The sequence below is a fragment of the Geotrypetes seraphini genome, chromosome 4, assembly GCF_902459505.1.
Source record: "Geotrypetes seraphini chromosome 4, aGeoSer1.1, whole genome shotgun sequence".
Taxonomy (NCBI): Eukaryota; Metazoa; Chordata; class Amphibia; order Gymnophiona; family Dermophiidae; genus Geotrypetes; species Geotrypetes seraphini.
In genome coordinates, this window is record NC_047087.1 from 118,936,197 (window position 1) to 118,954,886 (window position 18,690).

Here is an 18,690-nt window from a genome sequence, read left to right on the forward strand (position 1 = left end):
TTCTCGTCAATCTGGCAACGACGCTAATGAATGAATGTCGGAACCAGTTTGTTTACATAAAGGCAGTATCATATGGAATCCGTACATATCAAATTTAGAACTGTAGACTATCCCAATCAAAATTTATAGGATTTTAAAGTTATGGGACAAATATGTCCCTTGGTCCTGAAAGGGTTAAGAATGTCAAGTGAGTTATGTGAATTAATTGTAATAATATTGTACACTTGTTGAAAGAAATAAAATGAATAAAGATTAAAAAAAAAAAAAAAAGCATACATAAAACCAAATTAAACAAAGTAACAGTGGGATAGTTCAGCTCTCAAAACCCAACATTATCTGTCCCAATTAAACAAATACTGCTTCAAAAGCCACTTAAACTGAGTCAAACCTTTTTGTCAGCATAATTGTGCTGGCAGCATATTCCAAACAGTAGGGCTTGACACCAAATATCTTTTTTTACGAGTAAATTCAAGACTTGCCTCCTGAACCATAGGTATTACCAGTTTACATGAGTCTTCAGAACAAAGCCCTTGCTTCCCATAGCTAGTTCAAAGTGCTGGGAGGGTGGCAACACATGACATTCCAACTGTGGCGGTCAAGTGGCTAAGTGCTATGGATTGGGGAAAGACCTGGTGACCTACCCAATAAAACCTTCACCATGAAACTCTATGGATCAGAATCAATATGCTTCAAATATTGTGCTTAACTGTGCCCCCCCTCCCCCCTTGGGCTGGACAGCATCATTCAAGCAACTGAGGAATAACAAAGGTGGACCCAAAGTAATCAGGACAAGAATGACATGAAAGGGAGAAACCCGCATGTGGGCCTGATTGCTTGTTAGAAAATTGGAAAATTTGGAAAATGCTAATAGGAGTCTGAACCTTAGACTTTTAAATTTTCCTATTTCCAAATTCCAATCGGCAAGAGAACTGTTTCATTCCTTCTTGAGATTAGTACTTAAATTTCCTGAAAACAATTTACCACCGTTACACAAATCATATTATTTAAATATTCCTAAAGAGGATAAAGGAAAAGGAACCGTAGCAGGAGATTTAGATCTCACAGCTATCCTGGAAACATCTCAACAAGAAGAAATTATGGGAAGAGCAACCTTATTGGTAACCTTTGTTTTTCATCAAGATAAGGAAGCAGTTCTTCGTCTATTCTATAGACTGATAATTCAGAATTTCATGGTTCAAAAGTCTTAATTTTTCCTGATGTATCAAAATGGACTCAAGATAGACAAAATAAATTTTTAACCTATTGTCAGTCAATTTTGAGTATGGGAGCAACTTTTCAGTTACGTTTTCCCTGTAAATGCTGTGTTACCCATCAGAATATTAGATATATATTTTATGAACCTGATCAGTTGAAATTTTTCCTTGAGGGTAAGGCAGCTGGTTAAGCTCCAATTCCCTCCATGCCTTTTCAATTAACCAGGATGATAATTTAATTGAATCCAACTGTTTGATCTCCTATTATGAATGAACATTTCTTGAAAACCAACTTCCCTTGGAGGTGTAGGATTTTCTCTCCCCAGTTTGTGGACTATGAACTTAGTTAATTTTGTGAATTTATAATTTATATGTTTTGTTTCTTTTTTAAATGTTTATTTCTATTATATTGTTGTTTAACAATTTGTAAAACTTATAAACAAATAAATAAAATGATAAATTCATATCAAATAAGCATCCCAAATTTCTTATCACAGGTTTAACTTGCAATGATCCAAAAGGGATTTGTGCAGAGAGATCATATGGTATAGCTTCACACCTATGTATCATTAACACTTCAGATTTATCTATTCAGCAATAACTTATTGCAAGCCATCCATTGATTAACATCTTCCAAACATTTGGATACTTTTTCCATAATATCATCACTTTTATTCACAATAAAAACAAAGCTGAATGCTGTCAGCGTACATACGATAACTAACATGAAGTTTTTCAATACAGACCCGAACGGTGCCATATAAATGTTGAATAATAAGGCTGACAATACTGACCTTTGAGGCACACCCATCAACATCATATACCTATCAGAGATATTTCCATACACTTTTACTTGAAAGGACCTATAATTAGAGTTATCAGATGTCCAGGAAAACCCAGACATGTCCTCTTTTTCAAGGTCTGTATGGGTGCCCAGATGGTATTTTAAAAAATGGGGGAGTATGTCCGGGTTTAGCCAGCTCTCCCGACTCTCCACTTACCTTTTTCTCGGGCCAGCCACTGTAATTGAATCTTTTGCCACCGGCCTGCCCTGCCTCTCTGCAGCAACTTCCTGTTCTCTCATAAGCAGGACTTGCAGAGAGGTGGCTTCTGGGGAGGCCACTGGCAGCAGGCTTACCTCGCTGCTGTTGGCAGGCGAAAGATTCAATTACGGTAGTCGGCCCAGGGAAGAGAGGTAGGTGGGGGAGTCGGGAGCTAGAGAGCAGTATTGGAGGAGGGAGGGAAGGGGAGAAATAGCATGGAGGGGAACTGGAGAAACAGCATGAAGGGAGGGAAGGAGAGATCCTGGAGAAACAGCATAAAGGAAGGGAGGGAGGAGGGCTGGAAAAATGGAATGGAGGGAGAGAGGCCTGGAGAAGCATTATGGAAAGGAGAGAGTGCTAGAGAAAAAAAGCATGGAGTAGGGTAGTGCTGGATGGGAGGGGGAGACAAACAGCAGGACAGGAGGTTGGTAGGAGAGAGAGGGGTGCCCACGGAAGGGGGGTTGGGGGTTAGAAGAAGAGAGAGAAAGAAAAAAGCACCCACAGGAAAGGGGGGTTGGAAGGAGAAAGAGCGAATTACCTGTGGGGGAGGAGGGTTGTAGGAAGAGAGAGAGAAGCACTAAAAGGGTACAGAGGAAAGGAGACCAAGGAAATGGGTGGAATGTGGGTAGGGCCATGTGTCCTCTTTTTTTTTTGTCTTCAAAAATATGGTAATCCTATCTATGATTCATGAAAGATTGACCCTATCTATGATTCATGAAAGATTGAAACAACACCCTTCACACCTAAATTTAGCTGTTTATTCAATATCAGTTCAATATTCAGTGTGTCAAATGCTGATGACACATCCAAGCACACAAAGCAATAACTAGCATCGCTATCATCCCCACGCCTAATCTCTTCAAAAGTTGAAACAAGCAAAGTTTCAACCACATGGCCTCTTCGAAATCCATACTGACATGAGCTTAAAGCCCCCAGTGATTCAGTAAATTCTTCCATATGTTATAAAACCATCTTTTCAATCACCTTCCCTAAGAAATGGAGTGTAGAAATAGGCCTGAAATTATCTAAATTAATACTTTTTTTTTCCTGGTTAACCCAGGAAAACCCGGAGTCCAATTTCACCCTAGATATCTCACATTAGTTGATACAGTTATCAACCCTTGCAACAATCTCACCTCTAACAGAAATGTAGTAGGAAGATCTAAAATAACATTGACTGATAGGGAGACTAATTTTAAAAAAGTTGTAAAAGAAGGTGGCAGGAAGAATAGAGGAAATGATTATCTGTACTTCTCATTCATCTCTGTTGTCACCAGAGTAAATAAGTTATATTTTGGAATGACTGTGGGGCAAGTCAGGAGGCATATGCTAAAATCTCTCTCAAAAATTGTTCCCCCTTAGCATCTCTGCCCTCTGGAAAACTGTAACAAGAGTAGGTAAAAGTGTATACCATAAGCAATTGAGTCCCAACCCCCAAAGAGTAATGATATGGTGTTCCACTCACTCAATTCCTATCACACTCAGGTAAAAGAAAATCGTATAAAACGCCAGAAGGAACTGGATTACCAGAGACAAGAGCGAGCACTGAAAAAATCAATGCAATCTCAGGCCCAGCTGCTAGTAAATGAGGAAAACAAGAGGAAATTGCTGAAGGCCAGAAAAGAGGAAGAAGATATCCAAAAGGAAATGGTGAAACTACGAAAGGAAATGTCAGAGAGGAGGCATATCATGGAAGATGCACGGAAAGTGTAAGTCATACCAGCAGACAAACAACCCCCAGATAACTCCAGATTGTAAGGAACAGTCTGAACTTGTCTTTGTTTCACCTCACTGCCTGTATGGACTTGTAGTCCAACTTTTCTTAATGAAATAGGAACTACGACCAAACAGGTAGCAAGGTAAAACCAGGGCTGGATCTACTCATCCCTTCTGATACTGAGAATATTAGATTAAAAAATGGCATTCAAAATTCATATCCCAGCTATTCATATCCCATCTGCAGAGGTTATGCCAGAAAATGAGGTAGAAAACGTGTTTGAAATGCATTTTCTAATACCAAACACAGACAGAAATGAATCTTAAGGTCTTTGGTATGTACTGTAGCTTTTTCAGAAGTGCTACCTGCCTATAGGAAGAGAGAGAACTAAAACTACATAATACAGAGAAGTTCAATAGGTGGCTCAAAAACCTGGTGTCATCAAGAAGGTTTTAGATATTTAGAAGGATGTGGCAATATATAGAAAAATGAAACTCTGTATTGTAATAATTGACTACATTTTTCTGTAGAAAGACAGAATATCCTAGGTGAGAAGTTCAGGCAATATGGTGGCAATTGTATAAATTGATGCTTCAGTTTAGGCATCCCAATGCTGTGTGCTTAGCATCAATTCTACAACAGCAACTTGGCGCCAAGATTCTGTTACAGAATATTAGTACAAGTCAACATTGGTACACCCTCTTATGACATGTCAATAAATTGGCTTGCCTCAGTGCACCATGTGACATTCATCATTTATAGTGTTCTATAAGCCACATGAGTAACTGGAAGACATGCCCATGGCCTGCCCATACCACGTGTATGCCCACCCCACTTGCAGTTAGGTGCTGTGGCACTTAGGTGTCTAACTTAGTGGTATACTTAGGATACATCCACAAATGACCCAGATATCATGAAAACACAATGTGTAAAATAATAAACACTTTCAATAATGGTTGATGTTATAATGTCCTATAGTATGATACAAGGACAGCATAGGTTATTAAGTAACTCAAAATGAAGGAAAAAGCCTCAGATCAGCGGAAGATAATTTGGAAAAATTTTCTTCTATCTTTTGTTTTGGTTTTCACTAGCGAAATACAGCATAAGGCTATAATTACATTGAAGGTTTTTTGCCAATGAGGTGACCGCTCAACCACCTTTAACAAACCACTCCGGTGGAGGTGGGAGGGCCCTTTTCTGAGGCTTTTTCCTTCATTTTGCTTAATAACCTATGCTGTCCTTGTATCATACTATAGGACATTACAACATCAACCATTATTGAAAGTGTTTATTATTTTATACTTATTATGCATAACACCTGGACCAGATCGTGTTTTAGACCAACAAAAAATGTCCTCTCTACCACCATCACCCATTAAAATTGATATTTTAGCTGGCAAGGGTGTTCAAGCCCTTTCGGCGGATGATGTGCTCTTCCTGAGCCCCCATGCCATCTGAGCAGCAAGGAAGTTGGTAGTGTGCTTTCAGCTTCTGATGCCAGCACTCCCTATGCATGCTCAGTTCATGCACATAGACTGAGCATGGATAAGGCGTGTGAATGTAAGTGGTGGAAAGTGCGCTGTTGACTTTCCTGCTGCTCAGAGAGCACAATGGGCTCAGCAGAGGACCTCAATGATATTTTTAGAAAGAAACACTTGGGATCGCAAGATAGGTATGGAAGAGGACAAACCAAAGTAACATTTCTGCACATTATACCTCTCTTTTCCCCCCACTTTGAAATTAGTAATATGACAGTATGGCCTGCTGTACATTAACATACACCCTCCCCCTCCAGTCATTTTCAGTTGCTTAGTTGGTTGGAGTATGAATGAAAAAGGCAAAACGCTGAAAGGTGCCAGTTCTGTGGTGCTGTCTTCTGTAGATATGGCTCCAGAGGGAGAGGTAACACAAAAAACTTGTAGTTTAAATTATTTTTATTGAACATCTAAATTAAACATGCATACAAACATCATACAGGATAGACATTCAAATATGTCATAACTACCCCTCTCCCCCAGGAGACCTAGTACCCATTGAACAGAGAATAAAGGGAGAAATGACATCAGATAATCACTGGAGGGCAGAAAAGGAACCATGGCGGTACTTGCAATAGTACCCCTGAGTTCAATGATATCTTTCCAAAAGATCAAATAGTCACCACAGTTGAATTTATTATTGGATTAACATCATGTAAAAATGGTAAACAGTTTTAAATATCTGGGAATACTAATTTTTTTTTTTTTAAATTCTTTATTCCTTTTTAATCATTCAACAAGTGTACAAGAAAAATCATACATAGGCTCAAAAACAACACTTGAGAAATCCATCAAGACAATAACAATTGTATATATATATATAAACCCATAACCCACCCTCCCTCCCAACACTATTCTTCTTAATTCATTTTACTAATTAATTGTCATTTAAAATTTGAAGATCAGGTTTCTACAGTGATTGGAAAAGGGTTTGGAGCATTGAGGCAGATTAGAGCCATTCAAAATTTTTTAGATGACGATTCTTTACATACTGCAAATGTATTATAAAGTATATAAGGATTAACCCTCCCTCCCCCTTTTACAAATGCATGGAAGAGGTTTTCAGCAGTGGCCAGCGTACTGAATGCTCTGTACTGCTCCAATGCTCAGAGGAACTCAATGACCGTCAGAGTAGCGCAGAGCATTCAACATGCCAGCTGGTACTAAAAACCTCTTCCGCACTTTTGTAAAAGGAGGGGGAGAATAAGTTATTTATTTTACTCTGTGTTTGTCTGATTTTTTTTCTTCTTTTTTTCTTTCCTATTTTAAATGGAGTTCCTTTCTTTATGTTTTGGTTGGATTATTTTGTAAACCGCTTTGATCTTATTTATAGCCTAAGTGGTATATGAAGAGTTTTAATAAATGTAAACAATGAACACTGTTCTATCTAGAGAGCTGAATAAGTGCACCTCTGAGATACAAATATATTGTCAGGTTTCTCTGTGAAGTCATAAGCTAAGTCCTCCAAAACCGTATCTTACTTAAGCATCCCTCTGCTGGAAGCAAGAGAATTCTCATCAGGCAATACAGATTCAGAGAGTGACACGGGGACAAAGATTCATCCCCATCCCCTCACTGTCCCTGCAGTTTTAATTTTCTTCCCTGCACTTCCCTACTCAAAGCAGAAAGATGATTTCATGCAATTTTAGGTTCATAGTCATTTGCGCGCTGGACTTCGGCGCGCCGACATTGCAGCACAGACCCCAGCTCGCCACCTAAAAAGTGATTTTTAAAGAGCTCTGACACTGGGTGTGAGTGGGGAACCCCCTAGTTTACTTCATACTCTTCGCGCTGCTGTTGGGGGGGGTTGGGGGGTTGGAACCCTCCATTATAGAGTAAACTTTTTCCTGATTTTTTTTTTTAGGAAAAAGTTAAGTTTTCTCTATAATGGGGGGTTGCACCCCTACCCTCCCCCCCAACGGCAGCGTGAAGACTAGGAAGTAAAGTGGGGGGGTTCTTCCCACACCCCCGTCGTAGCTCTGTAAAAGTAACTTTTTAGGCGGCACGCTGGGGTCTTGCGCCAAATTGTCTGTGCTGCAATGTCAGCACGCCGAAGTCTCGCTCGCTTTTGTCGCATCACCCAATTTTATGTGCCTAAGGCATTGTAAATAAATATTTTAAGCCTTTAGTGAGCTTTTTTCCTCTCAAACCCCATTTTATGAAGCTGCATTAGGCTTTTTTAATCACCAGTCACAGCGGTATTAGCTCTGACACTAATACTTCCATGGCCAGTGATAAAAAAGCCTCATGCAACTTCGTAAAAGTGGGGGAGGATTATATTTTGATTGAAAGAACATCAATAAAAGTACAACTTGTGAGGCATGCTGAGTTCTGCATTGTGTACAGAAAACCAAACATCGGCTCAATACCAGTGATATTTTAGTCCAGACAATAATTTTAGTTCTAATTATTCATGCGCAAAACATATGAAAAATAGTCCTCAGAATATCACACACAAATATGTAACTTAGTGCTTTTTAAAAGCAATCCAATAGCACATGGCTTAGTGCTTTTCTCAGTGCGCAGCCAAACCAAACAATACAAACAATGTCCATTTCCAAGCAACAAAACAAATCCAACAAATGAAGAAAAAAAAAGCCATTCAATCAAGTACAGTCCTCAGAATATCACATGCAAATAAGTGCATTTCTTTTAGTCATTTCCAGGACCCTTGAAACCTTAACAGGCAATTCTTAACATTAACTTATAGCATATGGCTTATTACCTTTTCAGTGAGAAACCAAACACGACATACTTCAGAAAAAGGAGGATGGCTCAAGACATCCAGGTTTTACTTCCATTGAAAGCAATAGAAGTAAAACCTGGATGTGGCAATCAGTCCTCCTTTTTCTGGAGCTATATGGTAACCCTAGGACAGTGGTCTTTGCTAATTTTTAAGTGAGGGCCATTTTGGGTCCAAAAGGGCTGAAGGAGAACCAACAAATATCTTCCTACTTGGAGCAATGACACCAAGAACGCTTCTCAACATTCATTCCTTCTAGAACACCTGGCCTTGGTCAGACATAGAGAACAAATACAGCACTGCAAACTAAAAGTACTAATATACACAAACAAAACTCTAATATTCCATTGCCAGACTCTGCATGCAGTACAATACTAGAGAAACAGAAATTAATTCCTTCTTAAACAGAGCAAAATATAGACAGCAGATATAAATTCTCAAAACTTACACATTTCAATCACTAAATTGAAAATAACATTTCCCTACTTTTGTTGGCTGGTGATTTTATTTTTCTAATCATCTTTTCCTACTCTCTGATTGTACTTCTGTCTGTGCTCTTAGCTATATTTCCAGGGCCTTCTTATCCATTTGCTGTTTTTCTCTTCTTCACTTTCTGCTCTACATCCATCTTTTTTTGGTGCCGTTCCCCAGGGTGTCTTTTTTTCAACATCAAGTATGTAGGTCAAAGGACTCAGGCACTGTGCACTGCAAACAAAATCAATAAAAAGTTTATCCTTCCGGCTTTCTGATGTAGCTTAGCGAAACACAGATTGTGTTGCAGCCATAAACTGACCTTTTCAGATAAATGGTCTACTGTTAAATAGCTTTTGTAGAGCATAACATTTGCTACTCTAGCAGAAGCAAGATTCCTCGCTCCATGCAATGTGTTATGATTAAAATCCAAGCACCTTTCCATCGACGTTGTACGCCTTTCTGAAGAGCTTATAAACACATTTAAATATTTAAAAGCCTTTAAATGTTATATGATGACATTAATTTGAGAGACTTGTCCAGTATTGATGAGAGGGGGGTCTTTTGTTGTTTTGCTACATCCATCTTTAGCATTAACTTCTAACATTTAACTTTCTTCCATTTTTCTGCTTTCTTCTCAAAATCTATCTACTTTTCCATGTCTTCCCTTCCCATCTATCCATTTGTACCTTCTTCCTCTTTCTTCTCCCCTATTCCCATCTATCCATAAACACATTTCTTCCATTTCTCTTCCCTTTCCCACAAATCATTGTGCACCATCTCCTCCTTCTTTCTCCCCTTCCCCTCCATCCCTGTGTACCATCTCCTTCCTCTCTCTCCTATTCCCCTCCATCTCTGTGCACCATCTCCTCCGCCTCTCTCTCTCCCTACTATGGTCTGACATCTGTCTTTCTCCTCCTATGGTCTGTCATCTTTCTTCCCTCCTTCCCACAGTCTAGCATCTCTCTCCTCTCCCATGGTCTGGCATCTGTCTCTCTATCCCTCCTTTCCTTCCTCTTCCCCTTCTCCTTCCCATAATCCAACATCTATATCCCTCCCTTCCCCCCTTCTTGTGATCTGGTATCTCTCTCCTCTCCTTCCCAGAGTCTGGCATCTCTCTTCCCTTCTGTGTCCTTCCCTCATCTACTAGTCTTGATTCTCTCTCTCCTCCTCCCCTGGTCTTGCATTTCTTTCTTCTTCCTTCCCTTCCTCTCCTTCTCCCTGTGGTCCATCATCTCTCTTGTTTCCTTCCCTCTTTCTCATGGTTTGGTATCTCTCTCCTTCTCCGGAATCTGACATCTCTCTCTTCCTTGAGTCTTCTCTCCTCTCCTCCTCTGACGTCAGAGAAAGGGCGGGACCGCCGGAAGAGGAAGCAGCGTAGCGCAGGGCTCAGAGAAGGGGCAGGACCGCCGGCAGAGGAAACAGCTGGGCTCACTGGCATCCGGAAACAAGGTAGACAGCTTCTCCATGGGGGAGGGGGGGGAGGCTGTGGGGGTGCGAGCGGTCCATCGGGGTGGGAGTGCGAGCAGTGGGGGTGCGAGCGGTCCTTCCAGATGATGAATCGGGCATCGGGGGGGGGCATCAGGCTTTCAGGATGGGGACAGGAATTCAAGGGGGGACAGGCAGACCTTCAAGGGGGGACAGGACTTCAAGGGGGGGCAGGACTTCAAGGGGGGACAGGACATCAAGGGGGGACAGGCAGGACTTCAAGGGGGGACAGGACTTCAAGGGGGGACAGGCAGGACTTCAAGGGGGGACAGGACTTCAAGGGGGGACAGGCAGGACTTCAAGGGGGGACAGGACTTCAAGGGGGGACAGGCAGACCGAAGGGAGTGAAAAAGCTATAAAATAAACCCACCAGCGTGTCAATGTGTTGAGAGGAAGAGATGTTCTGGGAAATTCTGCTGAGAAAACTCCGGGTCCATTTCCACCCCCCAGTTACCGTAGTCCACTCCACTGAACTGGTTCACACACTGAGTGGTGTTGTGCCTTCGTAGTTGTTTTGGGATCTCTTCTAGTGGTTTGTCTGTATCTCCTTGTGGTCCAAGGAAGGAAACTTTGTTAACCTTAGCATTGACCTTCAGAATATATTTGTATGGCATTAGGCTATGTAGTGATCGAAAGAAAAAAACAGACCTTTGCACATTTTTGCACTATATGGTGGGTGTATGAGGAGATTCACATTTCCTGCACAGCTAAGTCCTTGTGAAGTTACCTTGTTCTTTCTGTATTTGACATCTAGCAAGGTCTCTGTTTGGAAGGAAACATTTAAGTTATGGTAAGAGCAGATAGCGTTGCTGGTTTTAAAAAGGTATGGACAAATTCCTGGAGGAAAAGTCCATAGTCTATTATTAAGACATGGGGGAAGCGTCTGCTTGCCCTGGATCCGTAGCATGGAATGTTTGCTATTCTTTGGGTTTTGACCAGGTATTAGTGACCTGGATTGGCTACCATGAGAATGGGCTACTGGGCATGATGGACCATTGGACTGACCCAGTTAGGCTATTCTTATGTTATGTTCTCATCTGTAGGGGCCTTTGTTTTCACTTCTTATTTTAATGTATTTTTTCTGGAAACTTATCAGTGTTTTTTATAATGGGAACAAAAATGGAAGAGAATTACCGTAATGTGTGTGGAATGGGGGGGGGGGGGTGTTTAACTACCATAATTTCTTCAGCTAAATACCGGTAATTCAATCCACCTCAACCAGACATAGGAGAACTCACGCACCATTCACACACCCTCCAACCAAACACGTGAAAAGAAAAAAACTGTTCATTCTTATAAACAACCGTATAACTTTTAATCTAGAGTTAGTGAGTATGAATTCAGCAACAAGAACAGAAATTACATGTTCATTCTTATAAACTATAACATTAACGGTAGATCAAACGAAGTATCGAGGACAAAATAATCTAAATACAGTTACCGTAATTACGGTAAAGTTGTAAATAAACAAAGTTTACAGGTTTATTCAGTCATCATCATCACAGTCATCTGAATCCTTGAATCCATCAAAATCCGAATTGTCATCATCGTCATTAAATAAAGTGAGCACGGCCTGCAGACGATCCTCGTTTATTTCCGAAGTAATATCGTCATCATCGTCATCATCATCGCTGATATCCATGTTGTTGCCTCCTTCCGCTGCACTGGTAGTACCCGTAGTGTCATTGGTTTCATAAACAATGCCCGCTTTTCTAAATCCGTTTTGAATGGTATCTGGTGTTATTTTGTCCCATGCTGAAGCCACCCACTTGCAGACTTCTGTGAAAGTTGCCCGCTTCAGCCGCCCCGCGGGTGTGTACTCGTGCATGCCGCTCTGCATCCACTCCTCCCACTCCTTTCTAATAAAAGTCTTGAATGGATGATTCACTGCGATGTCAAGTGGTTGCAGCTTACATGTCAGGCCTCCAGGTATCACAGCAATGTGGGCACGAGTAGAATTAATGTAGGCCTGAACATTTTTTTCTTTGTGGGCAGCCATGGCATCAAAAATTAACAAGAATTTTTTTGCAAAGAATCCACCCTGTCTTGCCCTAAAGCATTTATCTACCCGCAATCTCATTACGTCGCAGTCCATCCATCCCTTCTTGTTGCAGTGCACAACCACACTGGTGGGCAGCTTTTCACGGGGCATAGTGACCCTTTTGAAAATGAGCATGGGCTTTAACTTAACCCCGCTAGCTGAGCAACCAAGAACGACTGTAAAACAGGTTCTTTCATGCCCAGTTGTGGTGATGGCAACAGATTTAGTACCTGTGGGGGCTATGGTTCTTGTCGCTGGAATGTCGAATGCCATTGGAATTTCATCCATGTTGATGACGTCCTTTGCAGTGATGCCAAGTTCAGATATTTCTTTGGCGACAAAGTCACGGAAATCAATCAATTTTTGCTGCCAGTCATCTGGAAGTCGCTGGCCAACAGTTGTTCTCATTCTAACTGATAGTCCGTTCCTTTTCATAAATTTTGAGATCCATGTGAAGCCAGCTTTGAAGTCGGGTATTCCTCTTCCATTGGCAAGTAGTTTTGCCTTCATCTGAATCGCAACAGTAGAGACTGATTGATTTTGCTCCCTTCTCGCCAGAATCCACTGCTTCAAGTCATCCTCCAGCTGAGGCCATTTTGGTTTGGCCCCACGATGTGCCCGTTTTCGCGGATTGCATTTCTCCAGTTCCTTCTTATCTTTTCTCCATTCACGCACCGATGTTTCTCCATCATCGAACTCTCTCGCTGCGGCCCGGTTGCCTATTTCCTCAGCTTTCACAACGACTTGAAGCTTAAAGTCCGTTGTATATGACTTTCGTCTCATTCCTGCCATTATGGTGGTAAATTTAAATTTAATTGATAAACTCTACTACCGGGTAGATATATGCAGAATACCAATCTGAAGAGATGAAATTAAAATGTGGGCTCTACATGCAGCATTAATCTTTTATAGGCTTACCCAAAGGCTGAGATGCTGTTGTATAGTCAAAATAGTATTCACTGGGCAAATTACAAGGCCAGATAGAGGGGGGCCACAGCCACGTGGTGAAAAGCACACCGCCAGAAAAACCGCCTTGGTGACAGGTCAAAAGCGCGCCCCCACAACCCGGCGCAGAAAACTAAGCGGCAAGCATGCTCAGACCATTGCGCATGCTTACAGAGCTGGGAGCAGGGCAGGGCGGGTGAAAGGAGAGTCGGGGCAGCGCATGGAGAGTCGGGGCAGCGAACGGAAAGTCGGGGCAGCCAGAGGAGAGTCGGGGCAGCCAGAGGAGAGTCGGGGCAGTGAACGGAAAGTCAGGGCGGGTGAACGGAGAGTCGGGGCAACCAGAGGAGAGTCGGGGCAGCGAACGGAGAGTCGGGGCAGCGAACGGAGAGTCGGGGCAGCGAACGGAAAGTTGGGGCGGGTGAACGTAGAGTCGGGGCAACCAGAGGAGAGTCGGGGCAGTGAACGGAAAGTCAGGGCAGCCAGAGGAGAGTCGGGGCAGCGAACGGAAAGTCAGGGCAGCCAGAGGAGAGTCGGGGCAGTGAACGGAAAGTTGGGGCGGGTGAACGTAGAGTCGGGGCAACCAGAGGAGAGTCGGGGCAGTGAACGGAAAGTCAGGGCAGCCAGAGGAGAGTCGGGGCAGCGAACGGAAAGTCAGGGCAGCCAGAGGAGAGTCGGGACAGTGAACGGAAAGTCGGGGCAGGTGAACGGAGAGTCGGGGCAGCCAGAGGAGAGTCGGGGCAGCGAACGGAAAGTCAGGGCAGCCAGAGGAGAGTCGGGGCAGCCAGAGGAGAGTCGGGGCAGCGAACGGAAAGTCGGGGCAGGTGAACGGAGAGTCGGGGCAGCCAGAGGAGAGTCGGGGCAGCGAACGGAGAGTCGGGGCAGCGAACGGAAAGTCAGGGCAGCCAGAGGAGAGTTGGGGCAGCGAACGGAAAGTCGGGGCAGGTGAACGGAGAGTCGGGACAGCCAGAGGAGAGTCGAGGCAGCGAACGGAGAGTTGGGGCAGCGAACGGAAAGTCAGGGCAGCCAGAGGAGAGTCAGGGCGGCATGTGCGGTATACCCGTGAGCGCGGTATATAAAAATTTCTTTACATAAATTTGTGTTTTCCGCGCGCTATACCCGTGTGCGCGTTATCTACGTGAAAATACGGTAATTACCATTATACAATATTAGCATAAGTTATCTTCTATGTGCATAACTTGAAGCATCTTCACACTAGCCCAAAGGCAAGCATAAGTGAGCTCACAAAACTGATAGTAAACTTTGATCTGCACATGCTAATCCTGGGTTACACCCCTGACCCACCCATACTCTTCCCATGTCTACACCGCCTTGCAGCTGTGCACTCCAGAGTTTGTGTATGCTGTTTATAGAATACTGACTAAGGGCAGTTACACACAATTAGTGCCAATTAATAGTCTATTATTGGTTGTTAAAGCTAATTAGCATCTATTTAAACAAATGCACATAAATGCCCTTATTCTATTCATGTGTTAAGTGTTCATTTGTGTACACAGGTTTATAGAATCAGGTACATGTAAATCATAATTCTTTCTCTGCTCTGCCCAAACTACGGGCTCCTTTTACAAAGCCGCGCTAGAGCCTTAACGTGCGGATTAGCACACGGTAACTTTCCGCATGCGCTAGACGCTACCGCCTCCTTTTGAGTAGGCGGTAGATTTCTGGCTAGCGTATGCTATAGCACGCGCTAATCCGGTGCGTGCGATAAAACCGCTAGCACAGCTTTGTAAAAGGAGCCCTATGTCCCCAGAGATACCTACACATGGTGCACATGTACGTATAGACAATCTTTTCTGCCTGCATGCTTATATGCATATTTGTTTATGCATTTTTGTACAAGTCCTATCCATAGGTAAAACATGGTTTATACATGGAAAATGTATAAAATTACCCCCATAACATATAAAGGAAAGTCCTTCTTTCCAATCTTCCTTTTTTTTTCTCAGAGAAAGAAAGAGACAAGAACTAAGAAATGTACAGAAGCCACCTGCTACAGATCAAGTCCAGTCTACATTTTCCAAGCCAGTGCCTGAGAGCAGAGGGATGCAAAATAAGGTACAAGTCCAAGAACAACTGACCCAGATTCACACTGAGAACATCAAGGTGAAAAATTCCTTTCAAAGGTCAATCCAATATCTTGTATATCTGAAGGATTCTTGGGTAATAAGAGGTTTCCTAACACTAACTTGAATTTCCTTGGGGCTTATGGCTGGGCTGATGGGAATAATAGTATTAAGCAGGATATGGGAGGGACCCATATCCCAATATATATATAAGACAGTCTTTTGCCTGGGAGATATAGATAATAAAATATGAAGCTGAATGATATAGAAATGCTTTAGAGTTACAGGGGCAGAGGAATGGTCCCTAGAGCAGTTTTCTTCATCCGCCGGTCCGCAGACCAGTGTCAGTTTGCAAAAATTTCTTGCCGGTCTGTGAAGGATTCGGGTCTTCACAAACTGCACACTAGGCAGGAAGAGAGCCTGCGGTGCCAGCGTCAGCTGACTTGCAACTTCCTGTATACCGGGACTGCTGCCTTCGCCGGGTCTCCTGCCACGTATGTCTCTGTACCTCCAGACCAGCAGCGGCAGCTCTGTATGCTTTTAACTTTGGCACACAGCTGCCCTTAAGCAGTAGTTTTATGCGGTTTCATGAGGCAGCCTCGGGGCCTTTGCTAGGCCAGCCCGCTTTGATGATGCGATGTGGGTTGGCCTACCAAAGGCCCCGAGGCTGGCTCATGAAACCGCGGCTAAACTACTGCTTAAGGGCAGCTGTGTGCCGAAGTTAAAAGCACACAGAACTGCCGCTAGGCTAAAGAGAGGAAACATTTGCTGGAGAGGGGAGGGAAGGGAGAAGGGGTACTCCTGGACAAGGGAGGATGGAGGGGAAGGGGTACTGCTGGACAGGGGAGGAAGGAAAATAGGAAGGAAACAGCTGGCAGGGAGATTAGAGGAGGGGAAGGAGTTAGGATGGAATGGAGAGATCAGATGAGGGAAAGGGGAGAAACAGAGGAATGAGAAAGTAATAATAATAATAATTTATTGTTTATATACCGCCAAAGCCAAGGTAGTTTGAGGCGGTTTACAATAAAGAAGAGCTGGACATACAGCAAAAAAAACAATGAAGTCTTTGAGTACATGAATGTTTGTACAGAGTAAGGTAACATTGTAGGGGCGGGTTTACAATAAGAGTAAGTCGAGGAGATTTACAATAGGAAGAGCAGGTTGTATAGTGTGGGGTAAGCAGTGAAGGCTTTGGGAATTCTTGGTCAATAGGAAGTATATCCAGGCGATTTATAAAGAAGGATAGGTAATACAGTGTGGCATAAGCAGTGAAGACTTTAGGAATTCTTGGTCACAAATTGGTTGAACCGGTTGGTTTTAATTAGTTTTCTGAAGTTGAGGTAGGATGAGGAGTGCATGATGGTGCTGCTTAGCCATTCGTTCTGTTGACTTGCTTGGAAGGCAAGCGTTCTGTTAAGGAATCTTTTGTATCGGCAGGTTTTTATTGTAGGGTGGCTGAACATGCGTGTTCTGCGTGTAGGTCTGGTGGAGCAGTCTAGTTTGAAGTGGGAGACCAGGTACAGAGGGGCCAAACCGAGAATGGATTTGAAACAGAGACAGGCAAATTTGAACAATACTCTTGCCTCCAGGGGCAACCAGTGGAGTTTTTGGTAGTAGGGGGTTATGTGCTCTCATTTCTTTAGGCCGAAAAGCAGTCGCACTGCTGAGTTTTGAATGATTCGGAGTCTTTGAGTGGTTTTCTTGAGCGACCCCAGATAAATAATATTGCGATAGTCAAATAGGTTTAAGATGGAGGATTGCACCAGTAAGCGGAATGATGTTGTGTCAAAGTACTTTCTGATGGTTCTAAGTTTCCATAGTGTCGAGAAGCCTTTTCTGATTAGAAACTCTGAGTGCATATCTAGAGTGAGATAGCGGTCCAGTGTCACTCTTAGGATTTTTATGGTATCGACAATAGGGAAATTCTGTCCATTCAGGGTTATTGTGGTATCTTTGATTTTGTCATTTGGGCTTGCCAGGAAGAATTTGGTTTTTTCGGGGTTGAGCTTCAGTTTGAACTCTGTCATCCATGTTTCAATTTGTAGAGAGAGATTGATGTTGGGAAGGGGGTCAGATGAGAAATAAGGAGAGAGGGACAAAGATGCTAGATCTGGTGTAGGAGAGATAAAAATGAGAGCAGAATGAATCATGTAAAAAGGAGAGAAGGGGCACAGGCTGGATGGAAAGGGGAGAGGGGCATAGAAAGAAGAAAGAGGGGCATAGAAAGAAGGCAGATACCATATGGAAGGGGGAGATGCTGGATTGAAGAGAGTGAAGAGACGATGAAAGCAAAAACCAGAGATGACAAAATGTAGAAAAAATAATTTTATTTCTATCTTGTGATTAGAATATATCAGATTTGAAATATGTATCCTGATAGAGCTGGTGTTTGACATAACTGGGTGCTCTCTCTGACCAGGGGGCAGTTGCCCTAGTTGCAATCCTCTAACACTATTCCTGTCATGTGTGACTGCGGTATTCTGTTAGCATGATATTTCTGTGTACCATTCTGTCATAATTTGGCTTATTCAGTTTTCTTGATAGTAAAATGACAATTATACAGAATATTGTTTCTTTTTATACTTTAATAAAATACATTCAATATAAAATCATAACTATTTGAGGCTTGTACGGATAGGATCAGATGGTTTGCGGGACCGAGCTCATAGGGATGGGGCGGAGATGGGGTTTAAAAAAAAATTTCAGTCTTAGTAGTTTGCCGGTCCACAAAATAATTCTTTTATTTCCGCCAGTCCATAGGTGTAAAAAGGTTGAAGAACACTGCTTTAGAGGGTGGGTGAGAGCAAGAAGAGAGAGGGAAGAGACTGTAGTAGGGGAGGAAGGATAAGGAGGAAAAGAATGTTTAGTGAGAGAGAGGGTTTGGAGGAAAGAGAGTCTGAAAAGGTACGAAGAGATCAGAGATGGTGCAAAGGATCTGAAGACCTAGGGGGGTGGGAGGTGAGTGACAGTGTAAAGAGGCAGGATTGTGGCCTGGCAAAGGAAAGAAAAAAGAGCTTAGATGGCAGAAGGGAAAGCACTGAGGCTGGTGAGGCAATAAGAATCAGAGAAAGACAGATGAGGGCTTGAGAGGATACAGAGGATGGAAACAGGGGATTACAGATTTAGTGAAAGAGGGATAATAGGCTGAGAAGGGAGAGAGAGAGGGAGATTTCAGACAGTTGGGTGGTGAGAGTGGGAAATGAAAAGCTGATATATAAGTGAGAAGTCAAAAGAGGGAGAATGAGTACTAGAGAGTAAGAGAAGGGGTAAATGAAGGATAGAACCTAATTATGAGTGGAGAAGAGAGAAATGAGGAAAAATGACAAAAGGGAAGATAAGTATCAGATAGATGTAGAGCAAGAAGAGAAGAAAATTAGAGGTGAGGGAAGAAATGGAAAGAAAACCTCGG

General features: G+C 42.8%; 1 protein-coding gene across 2 annotated transcripts in view; it reads left to right on the forward strand.

Moving 5' to 3' along the window:
• CCDC191 (coiled-coil domain containing 191) overlaps window positions 1-18,690 on the forward strand; it is a 139,920-nt gene that overhangs the window by 47,676 nt on the left and 73,554 nt on the right. The window contains exons 6-7 of one of the 2 annotated variants that reach the window (XM_033942416.1): window positions 3,743-3,966; window positions 15,165-15,321. In XM_033942416.1, coding sequence (XP_033798307.1) covers window positions 3,743-3,966; window positions 15,165-15,321 — 381 coding nt within the window. The remainder of the gene's footprint in view (window positions 1-3,742; window positions 3,967-15,164; window positions 15,322-18,690) is intronic. The other variant, XM_033942417.1, reaches the window with a different exon arrangement.